The sequence below is a fragment of the Prionailurus bengalensis genome, chromosome B1, assembly GCF_016509475.1.
Source record: "Prionailurus bengalensis isolate Pbe53 chromosome B1, Fcat_Pben_1.1_paternal_pri, whole genome shotgun sequence".
NCBI lineage: Eukaryota > Metazoa > Chordata > Mammalia > Carnivora > Felidae > Prionailurus > Prionailurus bengalensis.
This window is the reverse complement of record NC_057344.1, coordinates 192,724,978-192,744,145: the sequence shown is the minus strand read 5'-3', so window position 1 is coordinate 192,744,145 and position 19,168 is coordinate 192,724,978. Positions and strand designations below refer to the sequence as shown.

The window sequence follows — 19,168 nt, the reverse complement described above, 5'->3', positions numbered from 1 at the left end:
TCGAGGAAGGTGGAGCCATCTCTTCCCTCTCTCGCGGCGGTCTCGCGGTATTTGCTTCTCCCGCGGGAGTTTTTTGAACGCTCTGGCGGTAACCCCACCCTGGGTGCTTAGCTGCCGGCTGACCGGAGCCTGAGGCGACCTTGGAGTTTTGTCCTGCGGTCGGTGGGGCCCGCTGTACCCCAGCGCGGACGAGGCTCGTCCCAGCCAAGTCACGGCGCCATGGGGGCGGAGAAGAAGCTGCTGTCGGTTAAGGAGGCCTTTCAGTTGGCGCAGCAGCCGCACCAGAACCAGGCGAAGCTCGTGGTGGCGCTGAGCCGCACCTACTGCACGGTAAGCGCGGCCCCAGCCTCGGCCGCCGTCCCCCTGCGCTCCCGGGACCAGCCTCCCAAAGGGGTCTCCTGTGGGTGGCCCCCCGGATTCCAATCTTCTTAACCTTCCGCACCCAGTTCGGAAAGGTCTGGAGACCTCCCCGAGGTCGTCCGCGCAGCCCCTCTTCCCTGCGGCCTCCGGCGCGGACCGCTAATTCTTTGTGAATTTGGAGAGCGACGTTTACGATCACCGAAGCGGCCCGGCGCCAAGTGCTGGGCTGCTTAGTAGATCCTGAATGTGGTTCGTGGGTGGTTGACCCTCAGGTCACCGCCCACCTCGGGAAGTCTGACCGTCGGTCAAATTAATCACAGTTAAATTGAGTTGAATCACCAAATAACAAATTAACCCTTAGTACCTGGCTCTTCCTATTTATGTAAATACTGTTGTAGGTGGTACCCTGAGAATAGGACACTGAATTTTGGGAAAAGAAATTATCTTGAGGTCCAAGAAAAATTGTCAGTATAATCGGGCTTAAGGATATGAGATAGAATGTGAAAGTTATATTAAAAGGAAATTGCCGTGGAAAAGGAAGGCTAACTGTGGTAAAATAAGAAAGCCACTGTTGATTTTGGGTTGTTTCAGGAAGAAGCTCTTTTTTTTTTTTTTTTTTTTTAAACTAAACTGGCACCAAGGCATATTGAGGATTCAAGGGTATTTTTTTTTAATTAATTAAAAAAAATTTTTTTTAAGTTTATTTATTTCTGAGACAGAGAGAGACAGAGCATGAGTGGGGGAGGGGCAGAGAGAGGGAGACATAGAATCAGAAGCAGGCTCCAGGCTCTGAGCTGTCAGCACAGAGCCCAATGCGGGGCTCGAACTCACAGACCGCGAGACCGTGACCTGAGTTGAAGTCGGTCACTCAACCGACTGAGACACCCAGGCACCCCCAAGGGTATTTTAAAAAAAAAAAAAATGAAAGGGATCCTTTCACTGTCAAAATTCATGTTTGTTTTCTTCCTTGGAGAAGTAAATTGCTCTGGAGAGAAATTTGTGCAAATATTTTTCCTTCAACAGTTTGGAAACTCACCTGAGAGTTTACTAAATAATGATTTTAGTGTGAGTAATTATGAGTAGTGCTTTCAGCAGTCTTAGGGGTACTCTTGGGAAAAAGGGATTATATCAATGCAGTTTGTGAAGGGTTTCTTTTTGTCTTTCAGATGGATGATAAGACCATTTTTCATGAGGAGTTTGTTCATTATCTTAAGTATGCTATGGTGGTCTATAAACGTGAGCCAGCCGTGGAGAGAGTAATAGAATTTGCAGCAAAGTTTGTTACTTCATTTCACCAATCAGATATGGAAGATGATGAGGAAGAGGAAGATTGTGGCATTTTAAATTATTTGTTTACCTTTCTTTTAAAGGTATGAAAACTAGAACTTCGGGGAAGCATTGTAGAAAATTTTGCAATATTAAAAGGGCCATCCATGGACGTTTGTATGTTTTAGAGAATGAAATATTTCGTAACTGAGAAAATGTCTGAATGAGTCTGCCTTTTGTAGGAAATATTAGAACTATCATTAGGATTAAAAAGTGGACTTAAAGTAATTCCAGCATTAAATTTTTAATGACCTCTGTGAGCCAGTTCTCACGTCATTTGTTTTAAATGAGCTATTTTAGAAGAATTCCTACAACAGACGTATGCTCTTGTAGTTGAGCTTATACTTACTTTGAGCTGTGTATATTGTGGGACTTGATGTAATGTATGTTTAGTATACATAGGGATCAAGGTAATCTTGTTTCTCTGCAGGTAATGGATTTGGTAACTTTTTGTATTCTAAACCTATAGAATTCAAATGGTATGTGATTGTAAATAAATTTTGATTTGTTTCCGTTTCAGTCTCATGAAGCAAACAGCAATGCAGTTAGATTTAGAGCATGCCAGCTCATAAACAAGCTCTTGGGAAGTATGCCAGAAAATGCCCAGATTGATGATGATTTGTTTGATAAAATTAATGAAGCCATGCTTATTAGATTGAAAGATAAAATTCCAAATGTGAGGATACAGGCAGTTCTGGCTCTTTCACGACTTCAGGATCCCAAAGATGATGAGTGTCCAGTGGTTAAAGGTATGTGTAGCCTCCTAAATTCCTTTTCAGTTTCTTTGACTTTGTTAAATTCTCATTAGAGAAGGTTTTTTGTTTTTTATTTTTTGTTTTATTTTTGAATATATTCTTTCTCTGGCTCTCTCTCTCTATGGAAAAGTATAGGTTTTATATGTATATGTATAAATATATGACTTTTAAAAATACCCAAGTAGCTACCACCCAGCTTAGAAAAATAGAGCCTCAAGGCACCTGGGTGGCTCAGTCGGTTAAGTGTCTGACTTTGGCTTAGGTCACAATGTCATGGTTCATGAGTTGGAACCCCGTGTTGGGCTCTGTACTGACAGCTCAGAGCCTGGACCCCATTTTGGATTCTGTGTCTCTCTGCCCCTCCCCTGGCCGCATTCTCTCTCTCTCTCAAAAATAAGTAAACATTAAAATAAAATAGAATGATCAGTACCTTTGAAGCCTGTTTTACATCCCACCCCAGTTACATCACTTGCCCTCACAGTTCATGATTACCCTGAATTTTGTGTTAATTATTCTTTTGCCTTTGTGTTTAAACAGCCATTTGTGTGTATCTCTAAAAAGTTTTGCCTATCATTTTGTATGCTATGTGAATCCTATTTTCTGCTTTCAACGATTATTTATAATTGTAACATTCATCCATGTTGATAATATTTATTTACTGTTTTGTTTTTTTTAATTTTTTTAAATGTTTATTTTTGAGAGAGAGATAGCAGGAACGGGGAAGGAGTAGAGAGTGAGAGAGAGACAGAAGATCCCAAGTGAGCTTTGTGCTGACAACAGAAACCCCGATGTGGGGTTCGAACTAACAAACTGAACCGTGAGATCATGACCCGAAGTCAGATGCTTAACTGACTGAGCCACCCAGGTGCCCCTTATTTACTGTTTTATAGCATTGTGTTGTATAAATGTAACATGGTTTATTATTTCTAATATTGACAGACCTTCTAGTTTCCAGTTATTTTGCTCTGAAAAAGTAATGTTGTTGCTATGAACTTCCTTATACCTGGCTTCTGGTACACAGGTTAAAGAGTTTCTGAGGGGGCGCCTGGGTGGCTCAGTCGGTTAAGTGGCCGACTTCAGCTCAGGTCATGATCTCCCGGTCCGTGAGTTCGAGCCCCGCGTCGGGCTCTGTGCTGACAGCTCAAAGCCTGGAGCCTGTTTCAGATTCTGTGTCTCCCTCTATCTGACCCTCCCCCATTCATGCTCTGTCTCTCTCTGTCTCAAAAATAAATAAACGTTAAAAAAAATTTTTTTTTAAGAGTTTCTAGGGTATATACCTAGTGTGGACTTGTTGGGATATGTGTGCGTTCAACTTTATCAGATAAGGTACAGTTGTTCTACAAAATAGTTTACCAATTAATATTCCCAGTAACAGTGAATAAAAGCATTCGTTGATCCGTATTCTCTCCAGTGTTTGATATTGTCAGATTTAATAATTTTTTTTAATCCAGTTGTGTGTATGATATATATCCTTTTTATGCATCTTTTCATTTATTTAACAGTTACATTTCTTCTATATAATGTCAATGTGTTCTCATTTTTTCTGTTGGTTTGTCTTATTGATTTACTGGAATTCTTTATATATTTTGGAAAGAAATTTTTGGCTTAAATGAATTGTTGATCTCTTTCAACTTTAGATGGCTCTTTGTTTCACTCTCTTTGGGACGTCTTGTTGGACAGAAATTCCTAATGTCAAAATTACTCGGTCTCTGCCTTTATTATGATTTGTACTTTTTTTTCTTTTGATTTGCATTTTCTTTCATTTAAGAAATTATTCCCTACTTCTGGGCTCATAAAGATAGTCATATTCCACTTTTCTATATAGGTCTGGCTACATTATGGGACCTTTTTCACTTTTGTCTTTGTCCCTCTTACTAGCTTTATAATCAATGTTGATAACTAATGATAGTTAATATTTTTGGTGTTAAATGGTACACATAGTATTGTATAAAATATATGTTTAGTAGCCAACATGTACTTAATAATAAAGATGGGGAAAATTTGAGAAGTAGAGGTGAATAAATACTTAAATACAGGAAATGGATTTGTTTCAGTGAGCAAAATCAGAAGTAACTTCTTTAGGACTCATTAAAAATCAAAATAATTAGCCCTTTAAAAAGCATTATTAGTTTAAAATAAACTGCCTGCAATACTAGACTTTCTTCTAAATCTTGAAGAGTGGCGAAGACATAATCTTAATGATAAATTTTTCCATGATCTTTAGGGCTCTTTGTTTTCAGTTTTAGCCTATGTGCCTAGTCCTTTGACAAATTTCTTATTCTATTCTTTTTAAAAGTTTATTTGGAGAGAGAGGGAGGGTCAGAGAAATAGGAGAGAGAATCCCAAGCAGGCTCTGCCCTGCCAGTGCAGTGTGCGGCTCCAACTAACCAGCTGTGAGATCGTGACCTGAGCCAAAATCAAGAGTCAGATGCTCAATTGACTGAACCACCTAGGTGCTTCTCTTATTCTGTTTTTTTTTTTTTTTTTCTTTAGGGAAGTTGGCAGAAAAAAATCTTCAGGTAAAATTAAATGTGTAAGACTAAAAAAAATGAATATCATTTTAAGGATATTGTTAAATATCAAAATGTGGGCTATCTTATGACTTGTTAAATATTTCTTTAATGTACTAAAATGTATTGCTCTTTTTTTAGCATATGCTACTTTGATTGAAAATGATTCAAATCCAGAAGTTAGGCGGGCAGTGTTATCATGTATTGCACCATCAGCAAAAACTTTACCAAAAATTGTAGGGCGCACCAAGGATGTGAAGGAGGCTGTGAGAAAGCTGGCTTATCAAGTAAGTCAGTCTAATAACTTGCATTCTTAAAATGCTTTTGAAGAATATTTGGCATATAATGATTTCTTCAGTGAGATATTTATGGATGGAGAGTATAGGTAATTTAGGTAAAATCTTACTGCATTAAATGTGTTCCAGGTATTAATTTGTTTTAGAAATTATGGGTTATTTTCTTAGACGAAGGAGATATTACTAGTTACGAAATATATAGACTATGTTGAGTTTAATGACCACCTTATCTTTTTAAGGTTTTAGCTGAAAAGGTTCATATGAGAGCTATGTCCATTGCTCAGAGAGTCATGCTTCTTCAACAAGGTCTTAATGACAGATCAGGTAAGATCGACTTCTTTAAATACATAACTTGAGAAGATTTTGGTTTAGTAGACTTACAAGGTTTAGAAAACATGTTTCCTTAATTATGTGAAGTAAGCCTACCATTGCCTCTGTCTGTCAAAATTTAGCTTGGTATGTCATGTAGAAAACATTTCATAAGGTTAAAGATCGTGGTAATTAAAGGAGCAGAATTTGTTCTAATTTTCCTGTGTTGTAAAACACATCTGTAAAATGAAGAAACTATATCTTAAGGATGTATAGCTAATTTATATCAGATGTAGTGCAGGATATCTTTTTGAACTCTCTATCTTCTAAAAATGTGCCATCTATCCCCTTTGTGTATATCTTGATAGGAAGGTGTCCTGTGCTGTAGAAACAGAATTTAGGAATTATCAGACTAGTATAATTTTCCTACCTTTTTAAAATTCTTTTTGTCTTTGTTAAAACTAGAGAATCGGCTTATGGGAATGATGAGGAATGATATATTTTAAATTTCTAGTCCCCATGAGAAGGCTCAGATGGCTTAATTTTGCTGTAGCAAGAAAACTTGAGTTTCAAAACATTGTCAGAAGACTAATGACTAAGAGGATGACTTAAAAACTAAGAATAAATTTTGTTCAGTGATATATGCTTATGTGATTCACTATTGCAAATAGCAAGCGTGTAACAGATGAAGTCAGGCAATGGGTGAAATAATAGCTATCATAATGTCAGGACTAACACTTGAAGTCCAGTGAATCCAGGGGAGAAGGAATGCAGATATTTTTATAGGCTGTGATAGTAGTTGGGTATTTGATTTGAACTTTTCCGTTATTACTTGGAAGTGGACAGCATAGTGACTTTTGCAATATTATTGTACTTTTATTTTCTTCTCCAGTATTTTTCCTTGTTCTTCCTCTTAGTCTCTATTTTTATTATAAATACTGATTTTATGTCAACACTGATCTGATGATAAAAGGTGATTAATACAGACAAAATATAGGAAATGGAAGCTAGAGGGAGTCTCTGTTCACTTATATTTCAAATGACTTAACAGATGCTGTAAAACAAGCAATGCAGAAGCATCTTCTCCAAGGCTGGTTACGTTTCACTGAAGGAAATATATTAGAGTTGCTTCATCGGTTAGATGTGGAAAATTCTTCTGAAGTGGCAGTCTCTGTTCTGAATGCCTTATTTTCAGTGACTCCTCTTAATGAGCTGGCAGAAATCTGTAAAAATAACGATGGCAGGTATATACTCATTATTTGAAATGTGATAATGATGAACTTCTGCAATTAAAATTAGTCCCCTTTTCTGATTACTTCAGATTGTATCAGTACTTTTTATCTACCCCACTTGTGTTTTCTTTACTGTGGTGGATGTCTTTTTTATTCTTTTTGTATAAGAACTCACTACTTTATCTGCATAGACAACTTTAGCTGCATTTTTTTTCTTATTTTGTTACTTTGGTTTTTGCATTAGCTTACCATGGAAAGTCCAACAATATGCATCCCTATTGTATGTTTGATTCTTTTTTTTTTTCTTTTGCTTTGAATGTTTTTATTTGTGTATGTGTGAATAAGTTAATGACTTTGCAATTAAAGGGTGCTGGTTATAAATCAAGTCTGCTTTTCCCATTTTTTATACTCAGTTCAAAATTCTTTTTTAAGTTTATTTATTTTGAAAGAGCAAGAGAGAGCATGTATGAATGGGAGATGGGCACAGAGAAAGGGAGAGAGAATCCAAAGTAGGCTTCTTGCTGTCAGTGCAGAGCCTAATGTGGGGGTTGATCTCATGAACACTGAGGTCATGACCTGAGCAAAAATCAAGAGATGGACGCTTAACTGACTGAGCTACCCGGGTGCCCCTACTCAGTTCAAACTTTTACCTGGATATTAAGCTTATGTTTTGTCTTATTCTCTCCCTTTTAAATTAAGGAAACTGATTCCATTGGAAACATTAACTCCTGAAAACGCTTTGTATTGGCGTGTTCTTTGTGAATATGTGAAATCGAAAGGAGATGAAGGTGAAGAAGTTTTGGAGCAGATTTTGCCAGAGCCTGTAGTATATGCAGAGTATTTACTAAGGTAAAATTCTTTCCTTTTGTTTGTATTGTAGTTTTGGTGCTGTATGTTTCAGTCCTCTATACCCCTCTGTCAAAGTCAAGCTGGATTGGGAATCAGTTCAAAACCATTTTTTTTTGGATAGGCAAGGATAAATAGGAATGTACATTGAGTCTTTCTGAAGAATACTCTGTACTGGACAGTATACTGAAAGAGCAGAAAGTCAACATGTTTATGGTATTTCCTTAAAGCTGTTAGGGTATGAATATGAACATTTCTACATAAAGGTGATGATGTGTTACTTTTGAAATTGGTTGGCAAACCTTTTCTAAGGGTCAGACAGTAAATATTTAGGTCTGTAGGCCATACTGTGTCATAATGAAAATTATGGTGTGGTGTTACAAAAGCAGCCAAAGAGTATGTGATGAATGATTGTAACTGTTTTCCGACAAAACTTTTATCAACGTTTATAGACACTAAAATTTGAACTTCATATAATTTTCATAGGTATTTTCAGATGTGTGTGTATACATCCATATATAAACAAGCTGTCATTTAAAAATATAAAACTCTTAGCTTGCACGCTGTATAAGAATAAGCAGCAGGCTGTATCTGGTGCATGGGCCATAGTTTTCTGACTGACAGGGTGAACCTTTGAGGCCAGTTTTAGTATTAATTAAGACTGTCACTGTTTGGCTTTTTGTTTTTTAAAAAATTTTTTCAAAACACACCTTTTTCATTATTTTAATTCTGATTTTTAATTTTATTTTAAAATCATACCATTAAAACATGAATGCAATTCTTGTCAAAATTCAAATATAGAAATATGTAGAAGAAAAATGTGGAAGTTCTTTTCTTTTAAATGTTTATTTCTTTTGAGAGAGCGAGAGCATTTGTGGGATGGACAGAGAGAGGGAGAGAAAGACTCCCAAGCAGGCTCCAGGCTCAGTGCGTAGCCGGTCACATGGCTCAATCTCCCAACAATGAGATCATGACCTGAGCAGAGATCTAAAGAGTCGGTCACTTAACTCCCTGAGCCACCCAGGTACCCCTGGAATTTTTCTATCACCCTCTAATTCCTCAATTCCATTTATCTTAGAGTTAACAATTTGGGGTATATACATTCAAATCTCTTTCTCTACATTTACATGCACGTATATGAAAATGCATGATTTTTTTTAAGATATCACACTATACATTTTTCCTCAACTACTCATATCTGAGATCATTATATGTTGGTACATATAAATTTATCACACTCTTAACAAGATGCCATTTCATAGTATGAAGGCAATATTTGATTTACTCCTCTGTTAATGGACATTTAACATGATTTCCAGTTTTCACTGATAAAGTTTTGTTAAATCATACATTGTTATGTATGTTTGGGATTTTGTGGAGTTGATTCCCAGAAGTAAAATTGCTGGACCAAAGGTTATGTATATTTTGGTAGGTTTTGGTGTGTAGAGTTTTTAACTTTACGCTTTTGATGCATTTTTTAAAAAGCTTCTTCCATAGAATATGAATTACAAGCCTGAATTCTCTTTGTATGGAATATAAATATAGTATTCTGCTTTTGCTTAATGATGATTCAACATAAGTCAGGAGTCGAAACTATAAATGCATTTTAATTTGTGTGCAAAATATTGAATCCAGGATAAATATCTTAAATGTGAGCCCAATATGGAAACTTATAGCCTCAGTTCATAGTAATATCATAAAAAAATATGTGTGCATCTACTGTTTCAATAGTAGTTGTTTCAGGCTTTAATATTTAATTAGAGTATTCATTATAATGCTGTTTGGGCCATGTTGCAGTGTTTCCAAAATTAAGGAGTTTGATGCAATGCTTAACAAAATATGACTTGATATAAAAGTAATAGATGCTTATAGAAGATAAAGAATATTAGGAAATAAATACTTAAATAACAGGGAGAGCCTCTCCTCAAGGATTGCTTCATAGATTAATTCTTACTGAAATACAGGTAAGGAGCTTGTTTCTTTTGGCTCTAAGAAGTCAGGGATTCTTATATTTCCTTTGTCACTTAATCTGTGGATTTTGAAATAGGTAACTTTAATCAACTTGCGTTTTTTCACTTGTAAAGATGAAAACTTTAAAAATTGTAGTTTAATTACTATTGAAAGAATACTTTAAGAAATGGAATGGTTTTCTTTTTGGAGGAACATCACTGGATAGGATTAGTTTATTCAGGTACAGAAACAAAATTAAATGGAAAATTGCTTCCTGATAATCTCAGGAATATATTTTCAGACATTTTGTAGCAGGAAGAGTTAGTGATTCATAATTCTGATATGAAACAATTTCCTGTTAACTGACGTATTCACGTAAAGAAATCAGGGATTTTTTTTTGTTAGTTTATTTTTGAGAGAAGAGTGAGAGAGAGAGCATGAGCAGGGGAGGGGCAGAGAGAAAGGGAGACACAGAATCTGAAGCAGGCTCCAGACTCTGAGCGGTCAGCACAGAGCCTGGTGTGGGGCCTGAACTCGTGAACTGTGAATCATGACCTGAGCTGAAGTTGAACAATTTAACCGACTGAGTCACCCAGGTGCCCCCACAAAAACAAAAAAAAAATTTTTTTTTTTTAACTGTGTATTTATTTTTGAGACAGAGAACATGAACAGGGGAGGGGCAGAGAGAGAGGGAGACACAGAATCTGAAACAGGCTCCAGGCTCTGAGCTGTCAGCACAGAACCCGACGCCGGGCTCAAACCCACGAACTGTGAGATCATGACTTGAGCCGAAGTCGGATGCTTAACCAACTGAGCAACCCAGGCACCACAGGTTCCCCAATTTTTAATTTTTTTTAAGTTCATTAATTTATTTTGAAAGAGTACGTGCCTGTGTGCATGTGAGTGGGGGAAGGGCAGAGAGAGAAAATCCCAAGCAGGCTCCACGCTCTACCCAGAGCTCAATGAGGGGCTGGATCTTACAACCGTGAGATCATGATCTGAGCCACAATCAAGAGTTGTATGCTTGGGGCGCCTGGGTGGCTCAGTTGGTTAAGGGTCTGACTTAGGCTCAGGTCATGATATCGCAGTTCGTGAGTTCGAGTCCTGCATCAGGCTCTGTGCTGAAAGCTCGGAGCCTGGAGCCTGCTTCGGATTCTGTGTCTCCCTCTCTATCTGCTCCACCTCCTTCCTCTCTCTCTCTCTCTCTCTCGACCTGTCTCTCAAAAATAAATAAACATTGAAAAAAAATTAAAAAAAAAAAGTTGTATGCTTAACCAACTGAGCTACCTAGGTGCCCTGATTTTTTTTGGCATTTTAAAAATGACATTTTTCAGGTCACGATCTCGCAGTCCGTGAGTTCGAGCCCCGCGTCAGGCTCTGGGCTGATGGCTCGGAGCCTGGAGCCTGTTTCCGATTCTGTGTCTCCCTCTCTCTCTGCCCCTTCCCCGTTCATGCTCTGTCTCTCTCTGTCCCAAAAATAAATAAAAACGTTGAAAAAAAAATTAAAAAAAAAATGACATTTTTCATCAGGATTGTTTTTCATATTACTTTCCAACCTAAAGGTACCTGATTGTCTAAACTTAAATTCTTAAATCTGTCTTAAAACAATTTTTTTTAATGTTTATTTATTTTTGAGAGAGAGAGAGAGAGAGAGAGAGAGAGAGAGAGAGAGAGAATGCAAGCAGGGGAGGGGCAGAGAGAGAGGGAGACACAGAATTTAAAGCAGGCTCCAGGCTCTGGGCTGTCAGTACAGAGCCCAACTCGGGGTTTGAACTGATGAACCATGAGACCATGACCTGAGCTGAAGTCAGATGCTCAACCAACTGAGCCACTCAAGTGCCCCTAATTCTGCCATTAAGTAGCTTTTTTTGTTCACACAAGATAGGAAAACCTTCTGGTAGGCTGTTGAATATAATCTAGATGAGGGTAAGCATTAATTTGGGTAGTGATGGTAAGGATAAAAGGGTAGTTGATGGTGCTTATTTAGGAGTATCTACACTAAAATAAGAACAATACAGATGTTAGTAGGGCCCTTAAGCAAGGAAAATACAAATTCATGAAGCTATCTATATTTTTCTGATTTTTTAAAAGGTCATTATATTCATGGATTACTCATGTAATTAGCATTGATTATTACTATTTTTTTAAACAAAAGAATAATGGTCACTTAGGGATGATGAGAGAAGACGCGCTCTTTATGAAAAATTGTGTTTTGTTAAAGGGATACAGAACTTTATAACTGAGAATACTGGTGACTGAAATAATGTTACCAACTTGAGAGACATAAATATTGCTTTTTGAAAATTCCCCGTAAGAAATTTGAATCTTTAATTAATACATTTTCATATAATACAATATAATATATAATATGTATAACATTATTATATATAATATATAACAATATATTTCATGTACTTAAGGAATATATTTTTGATGCAAGCCTATAAGTTTGTGAAAATTTGTAACAATAGCATAGAGTTTACTCTTGAAGCCGAATTAGTATAATGTGTTATAAGCATCCATATATATTTGGACTAATAATGAACTGAAAAAGATTCTTTCTGACTTCACGGGGAGCTGTTTAATGTTTTTTAACAGATTTTACATTTTATTCTACTTGTTTTAGTTATATTCAGAGTATTCCAGTTGTTAAAGATGATAAGAAAAGTGATTTTTCCTATATTGGAAATTTGATGTCAAAAGAGTTTATAGGTCAACAATTGATTCTAATTATCAAGTCTTTGGATACAAGTGAAGAAGGAGGAAGGTATGTCTAAATATTAGCGCTAGTCCTAATTTGCTCTTCTAATATGCTATATTGAAATACGGTCTGTTACAGTGTGATTAAATGTATTTAAACTACCTTTCTAAAGTGCTAATAAAGAGCTTTTTCTTTCCTCTTATACATATATAACAGGAAAACACACTGTTTCTCTTCCTCCCTCTCTGTGTCTATGTGTGAATACACACATGTACGTGTATGTATACATGCATATATCCATACATATATATGCATATATGTATATGTGATTAACTCTTGAGTAACAGAGGGAGGGGGTAAGGGCACTGATCCCTCATCCCCCCCATGGAGTCAGAAATCCATGTATAACTTTTGACTGATAAAAAACCTAATTATTAACAGTCTCTTGACTGAAAGCCTTACCAATAAGCATAAACATAAAAATTGACATCAACAGTTGATTAACATGTGTTTTCTATGTTATATACCATATTCTTATAATAAAGGAAGCTAGAGAAAAAAATTAAAATCTTAAGAGAAAATACAGTACTATATTGTATTTATGGAATTGTACTGTACTGTATTTATGGGCAAAAATATGCATATAGGTGGACCTGTACAGCTTGTATCCATTTTGTTCATATATATGGAAAGTACAAGTTCCTCATTCAATTTTTTTCAGAATAAATAAAATTGCAGGTTTTGCTTAAAAATATTTATAACAGGCAGGATTAGTAATATATCTAAAGATTTGATTCACTTCTGATATTTTGTCATTTCATCATGTTGATTTATGAAAGATTGTAGGATCATTTATAAATATTACTTTTTTGCAGGACATGAATTTTTGGCCTAAAGTCTGTACACATTTTTGTATTTATAGTGATAAAAAAAGAACTGAGACAAATGTAATTAAGTCTGCAGGATAAGTGAAATGTTACAGATAAAATGTGTTTCTAAGGTCATGTTTAAATTAAAATACTTCTTTTTGAATGCAGGAAACGACTACTGGCTATTTTACAGGAGATTCTTACTCTGCCCACAACCCCAATATCCCTACTTTCTTTTCTTGTTGAGAGATTGCTCTGCATTGTTACAGATGATAATAAGAGAACACAAATTGTAAGTAATTATCTTCATTGTTGATAAAGGTTAAGAGGTTTTGGCTAATGATATTTAGGATTGTCTTGTTTTCAGTAGTTTTTGCTTTTTTGTCTTTAATTGCTTTTTGTTTTAGTCTTTTCTGTTAAGTTTTTAAACTTCTTAAAACTGAGTCTTTCTCCCACACACACTTTTTATTTATTTTTAAAGTTTATGTATTTATTTTGATGGGGCGCCTGGGTGGCGCAGTCGGTTAAGCGTCCGACTTCAGCCAGGTCACGATCTCGCGGTCCGTGGGTTCGAGCCCCGCGTCGGGCTCTGGGCTGATGGCTCAGAGCCTGGAGCCTGTTTCCGATTCTGTGTCTCCCTCTCTCTCTGCCCCTCCCCCGTTCATGCTCTGTCTCTCTCTGTCCCAAATAAAAAACGTTGAAAAAAATTTTTTTAAAGTTTATGTATTTATTTTGAGAAAGAGAACAAGTGGGGCAGGGCAGAGAGAGAGGGAGGCAGAGAATTCCAAGCAGGCTCTGCACTGTCAGTGTGGAGCCCAATGTGAGGTTTTAATTCACAACCTATGAGATCATGACCTGAGCTGAAAGAGGCAGACACTTAACCGACTGAATCACACCCAGACACCCCTACATGTTTTTTAAATTTATTTTTGAGAGAGAGAGCGTGAGCAGGTGAGAAGTAGAGAGAGGGGGACAGAGCATCCGAGGCAGGCTCCACACAAATAGCAGTGAGCCTGATGTCGGGGCTCAAACTCACGAACTGTGAGATGATAACCTAAGCCGAAGTTGGATGCCCAGCTGACTGAGCCCCACACGCACATTTTAAAAATTCTTTCCTTTCTTCTGTTAGTCCATCATTCTGTTGAATCAGTTTGAAATAGAGCAGGTTAGGGAAGAGGTGACACATGTAGCTTAGTCATAGGGGTTTTGAGAGCTGGCTCAAGTTATTCATACCTACGTTCAAATCCCTTCTGGTACTTTCTGGCTTTGTGACTGAGCAAGTTGTTGAATTTACTCTTGTACAGAATGAGAATAGCAATAAAACCTACCTTTTCTTGTTCAATGAAATAATGTTCATGAAGTGCTTGGTAAATACAGAAATAAATGTTATCTATTATAATATTGCCAAGTATTTTCTCGAGATAGTCTAAAAAGACAGCTCTGTCAGTGTTTTTCATAAATTCATGTACTGAGTTGCAAGTTAATTCGGAGGTTGTCTTTTTCCAACCCTTCCTTATACGTACTTAAACATAAATCCTTTCTACAATACAGCATTCCCAGTTAGTGGTTATCCACATCTCCTTAAGTACCTTCATTGGGGATGTAGCCTTTTCCTAAATCAGCCAACTCTGATGTCCCAGTGGCTGTGAGAGGAAAAGTCTTTAGTTATGCTGTCATTATTTATGCAAGAGGGAATTGAGGATTATGGGCAGAAAGTTTTAGTTTTTGGTCCCTAACATTAGATATTATACTCATTTTTCTTGTTTTTTTTTTTGAGTATTACATGAGAGAATTTATCTTCAACATCTGTGTGCCTGTTTACCTTCTTATAATCTTGGAATTTTTAGGTAGATATATTGTTTGGTCATTTTTTCCCTCAAATTGTCTAGAAGGTAGAATATGTGCTATTTTTACTTGTGTGTTTTGCTCTATTTTTTAGGAGATTGTGGATACTATTTGGAATTATGTATAGCAAATTTGGTGTCATTTTATCATATAAAACATATATTAAATCATGTACTCTGAATTATAATTTATCAGGTTACAGAAATTATCTCTGAGATTCGGGCACCCATTGTTACCGTTGGTGTTGATGATCCCGCTGACGTAAGAAAGAAAGAACTCAGGGTAAATTTCTTCTAAATTAAAGAAAGAGAATAATGTAGTTGTATAAGTCTTTTATTTCCTTTTGCTGCATATTTTCAAAATTGTTCTCACAAAGTCACATTACTAACTATAAATTGTAAGAGTATCTAAAATATTACCAGTTTATGCTGTCTGAAAGATTTGCCTGTCTCTGATTCAGGAAGAATACAACTTTTTTTGTATATGCTGGACTCGGCTGAACTTTTGGGTTGTTGTGATTTTAAATAATACTCTTCAGTTTGCTATAGATTTTTATATTAATGGTTTTTGTTAAAGCAATTTATATCTTTCCTTAGATGGCTGAAATAAAAGTTAAACTGATTGAGGCAAAAGAAGCTTTGGAAAATTGCATTAACTTACAGGATTTTAATCAAGCATCAGAATTAAAAGAAGAAATAAAAGCATTAGAAGATGCCAAAGTAAAGCTATTGAAAGAGACAGAGCAACTTGAAATCAAAGAAGTTCACATAGAGAAGGTATAGATAACTTTTTCATACTAAATGTCAGCAGTTATTAATCATCTCAACTACACTTTATTTTCTTTCTTAACTCCTGCCAGTGTATGTTTACTTTGGAGGGGTTTTTAGCAGTATCATGAATTAATGCGAAAATAGTTTTTCCCTTTTGTTCCTTTTTATTTTAGACTTTAAATCCTCAGTTAGCTTTAATTGTTATAACTAGGACTTTATTTGCTCCCTTGTCATGCTCATCTCTGGAGCCTACAGTCTTTTCTTCCTTGCTAAGGAAACTTACCTTCTAGTATTTTCTTCTGTTTGGTTGTGTGTGTGTGTGTTTTGAATGCTTTAGAAAAAGAAAATGTATCCATCTATCCATCTCTCTCTTCATGGAAGACTCATGACCTTTCTGAGCTAGGAAAAGAATTTCTATGGTAACCATACGATTGTACATATAGTTTTTAAAGCTTAACTTTTTGTTAACTTTTTGTTCTTAGAAAAAGCTAAGGAGTTTTGTTATTTTAAATGAAATACTGAACATTTTATCTAGTAACATTTAAAGTTTAGTTTCAGCAGTCATTTTTTTTAACTTAGTTGTATTTGATAAACTTGTCACTTTAAGATAGAATGGTATCAGTTGCTCTAATATTTGATGTTAACTTTCATTCAGGAGATCTTTTAGAATTTTTCCTTTTGTAGTAAACATCATTTATTATTTTACTTTGAGTTTGGGAAGTGCCAGTTGAAGTATGCTCAAAGAGAATGCTGGATAGGAAAGAGTTTACTGTTCAGGAGCATTTTGTAAGTTATACCATATCCTTGATTTCTCTAGTCATAGACATCCCTGCTCCAACACTCCACTTTCCCATTGAATATGCCTGAATTTTATTTTCATAGCTAGCATCTTATCTTGTTTGACAAAGTATGGATCATAATGGGTGCTTAATTTGAGGAACGGATTTAAAGTGAAAAATAAAAATGTAAACTGAAAAATGATACAAACTGCAGGTCTGAATTGGGAAATTGTGAACAAACATGGCCTATCATGATTAATATCATTTATTTAACTTGACTTGCTTTGACTATTTGTGTCTTCATTTGTCCTATTTAAGGGTTATAAATCTATTCTTGTTGTTGGCTTCCCCAAGGGAAGAAGTGTTTTCACTTGGCATTGGAATAAAAATAATAATGTAAGCTAACAGTTACAGGATGCTTTTTCTGTGGTAGTCACTGCTTCAAGCACTTCACAAGTATTTGATTCTCACTATAACCTTATGGGGTTGGTGCTATTTTCATTTTATATAGGAAAAGTAACTTGCCCAAAATTACACAGATAGTAAATGGTAGAGACAGGATTCAAACCCAGCCGAGTCAGGCTTTAGATTTGTGCCTTTAATGCACTGTATTGTTTCTTCTTGATATGTTTTTAAAGGAATCCTGTAGGCCCATGGAATGGCTTATATGAGGGTCTAGAAGTTTAAAGAGTACCTGCTGTGTTTAAAAACTTCAGGTCCATATGACTAGAAAAGTGAGGGGAGAGAAGTAAGAGATAAATCTTGTGGAAAAATTAAGGGCCAGGCCTGTTAAGGTCTTGTATAAGCAGTATTTAAAATTTTCTGCTTTAGCCAGGGATCATGGTGAATGACTAAAGGTTTTAAGTGATAGGATAAGATTTATATCTTAGTTAGAAAATAGAGTGCAGAGTGATAAAAGCCTAGGCAGGCATAGTAGTTGAAGACTTATAGTAATGTAGCCTTGATATGTATACAGCCAGAAGAAGACAATGATGGTGGATGTGGAAAGAAGTGATGGATTTGAGGAGTATTTAGGAATTAGTAACAGGGAGAAGAGTGAATCCAGAATGTACCCTAGGTTTTTTGGTTTGGACATTTGGTAGATAGCAGTGTCATTTATGGAGATAGCACAAGAAGAGAAAGGATTTGGGTAATGATGAGTTCTTTTGGAAATTTTGAGTTTGAGAAGCCTGTGAAACATACAAGAGGAAATGTAGCAATTGTATGTATGAATCTGAAACTTAGGAGATGGATGGTAAATGGAGTTGTATGATTGGTAAGATTGCCCAAAGAGACAATATGCCTTAGAGAAAGCCCTGAAAAAGCTAATATTTAAAGGATGGGCAGAGGATATTTATACTAATGTAGAATATTTTGTGTTTCGTTTTAGAATGATGCTGAAACACTACAGAAGTGTCTTATTTTGTGCTATGAATTGTTGAAGCAGATGTCCACTTCAACAGGTATAGGTGCAACCATGAATGGCATCATTGAATCGTTGGTAAGTTGGTGGCCTTTGAGGCTTTATTTTAGCCCACTCCTTCCTTAGTTTGTAAGTAATATGTTCCTTGGGGTTCAAAAGAATAAAAAGATAATCATCTTTATCATCTGATAAATATAAATGGTAAAATAAAGTTATATAGTGGCTACTTCATATTGTGAAGATTAAATTAAGATAATGTATATAAAAGACCTCGTATATAAGTTATACTTATCCCTTTAACAAGTTTGAAAAGTTATACTAGGAGGAGATGTAAAATATTTTCATTCTTTGAATAGTAACAGGAAATACTGAAACATATTAGGTGTATTTAAGTCCTGGAGTCTTGCTATATAGAAAGACTCTGAGACTTACTTTATGAGCCCTGTGAAAGGAATTTGGGGTTTTTTTCCTATATATTTAAAGACGTTTTACTAAAGTAACTCTTCATAGAGATTTTATTAACTATAGGGACACAAATACTGCAAGACTGTAGTAAAACAACATTGTCTGATAGCAATATAATGCAGACCGCATGTAACTTAACATTTTCTAGTAGCCACATTTAAAAATTAAAAGTAAATAGGTGAAATATAATTTTAATATACTTAACCGAATATACCCCAAATATTTTAATGGCATCATTTGCTCAATATTAAAGTGTCGAGACATTTTACATTCTGTTCTTAATACTAAATCTTTTTTTTTTTTTTTTTTTTAATTTTTTTCAACGTTTTTATTTATTTTTGGGACAGAGAGAGACAGAGCATGAACGGGGGAGGGGCAGAGAGAGAGGGAGACACAGAATTGGAAACAGGCTCCAGGCTCTGAGCCATCAGCCCAGAGCCTGATGCGGGGCTCGAACTCACGGAGCGCGAGATCCTGACCTGGCTGAAGTCGGACGCTTAACCGACTGTGCCACCCAGGCGCCCCGAGATGTGCTGTTTCAAAACACATTTGGTTTTGAAAACTTAGCACAAACAACACAACGTAGATTATCTGAAAAATTTTTCAAGTTTATTTATTTTGAGAGAGAGAGTGTGTGCGCGCGCAAGTGAAGTAGGGCAGAGAAAGAGAGGGACAGAATCCTAAACAGGTGCCACACTGTCATCATGGAGCCTGATGTGGAGCTTGAACTCA

The 19,168-nt window shown here is 36.1% G+C and overlaps 1 protein-coding gene across 2 annotated transcripts in view; it reads left to right on the top strand.

Moving 5' to 3' along the window:
• The first annotated feature begins 45 nt into the window (after positions 1 to 45).
• The window catches only part of NCAPG (non-SMC condensin I complex subunit G), a 46,273-nt gene continuing 27,150 nt past the window's right edge, over positions 46 to 19,168 (top strand). Inside the window, exons 1-12 of one of the 2 annotated variants that reach the window (XM_043572880.1) lie at positions 46 to 330; positions 1,527 to 1,730; positions 2,207 to 2,435; positions 5,093 to 5,238; positions 5,487 to 5,571; positions 6,608 to 6,800; positions 7,488 to 7,637; positions 12,211 to 12,351; positions 13,323 to 13,446; positions 15,195 to 15,281; positions 15,596 to 15,775; positions 17,939 to 18,049. In XM_043572880.1, the coding sequence (XP_043428815.1) occupies positions 220 to 330; positions 1,527 to 1,730; positions 2,207 to 2,435; positions 5,093 to 5,238; positions 5,487 to 5,571; positions 6,608 to 6,800; positions 7,488 to 7,637; positions 12,211 to 12,351; positions 13,323 to 13,446; positions 15,195 to 15,281; positions 15,596 to 15,775; positions 17,939 to 18,049 (1,761 nt within the window). In that variant the 5' untranslated portion in view covers positions 46 to 219. The remainder of the gene's footprint in view (positions 331 to 1,526; positions 1,731 to 2,206; positions 2,436 to 5,092; positions 5,239 to 5,486; positions 5,572 to 6,607; positions 6,801 to 7,487; positions 7,638 to 12,210; positions 12,352 to 13,322; positions 13,447 to 15,194; positions 15,282 to 15,595; positions 15,776 to 17,938; positions 18,050 to 19,168) is intronic. The other variant, XM_043572881.1, reaches the window with a different exon arrangement.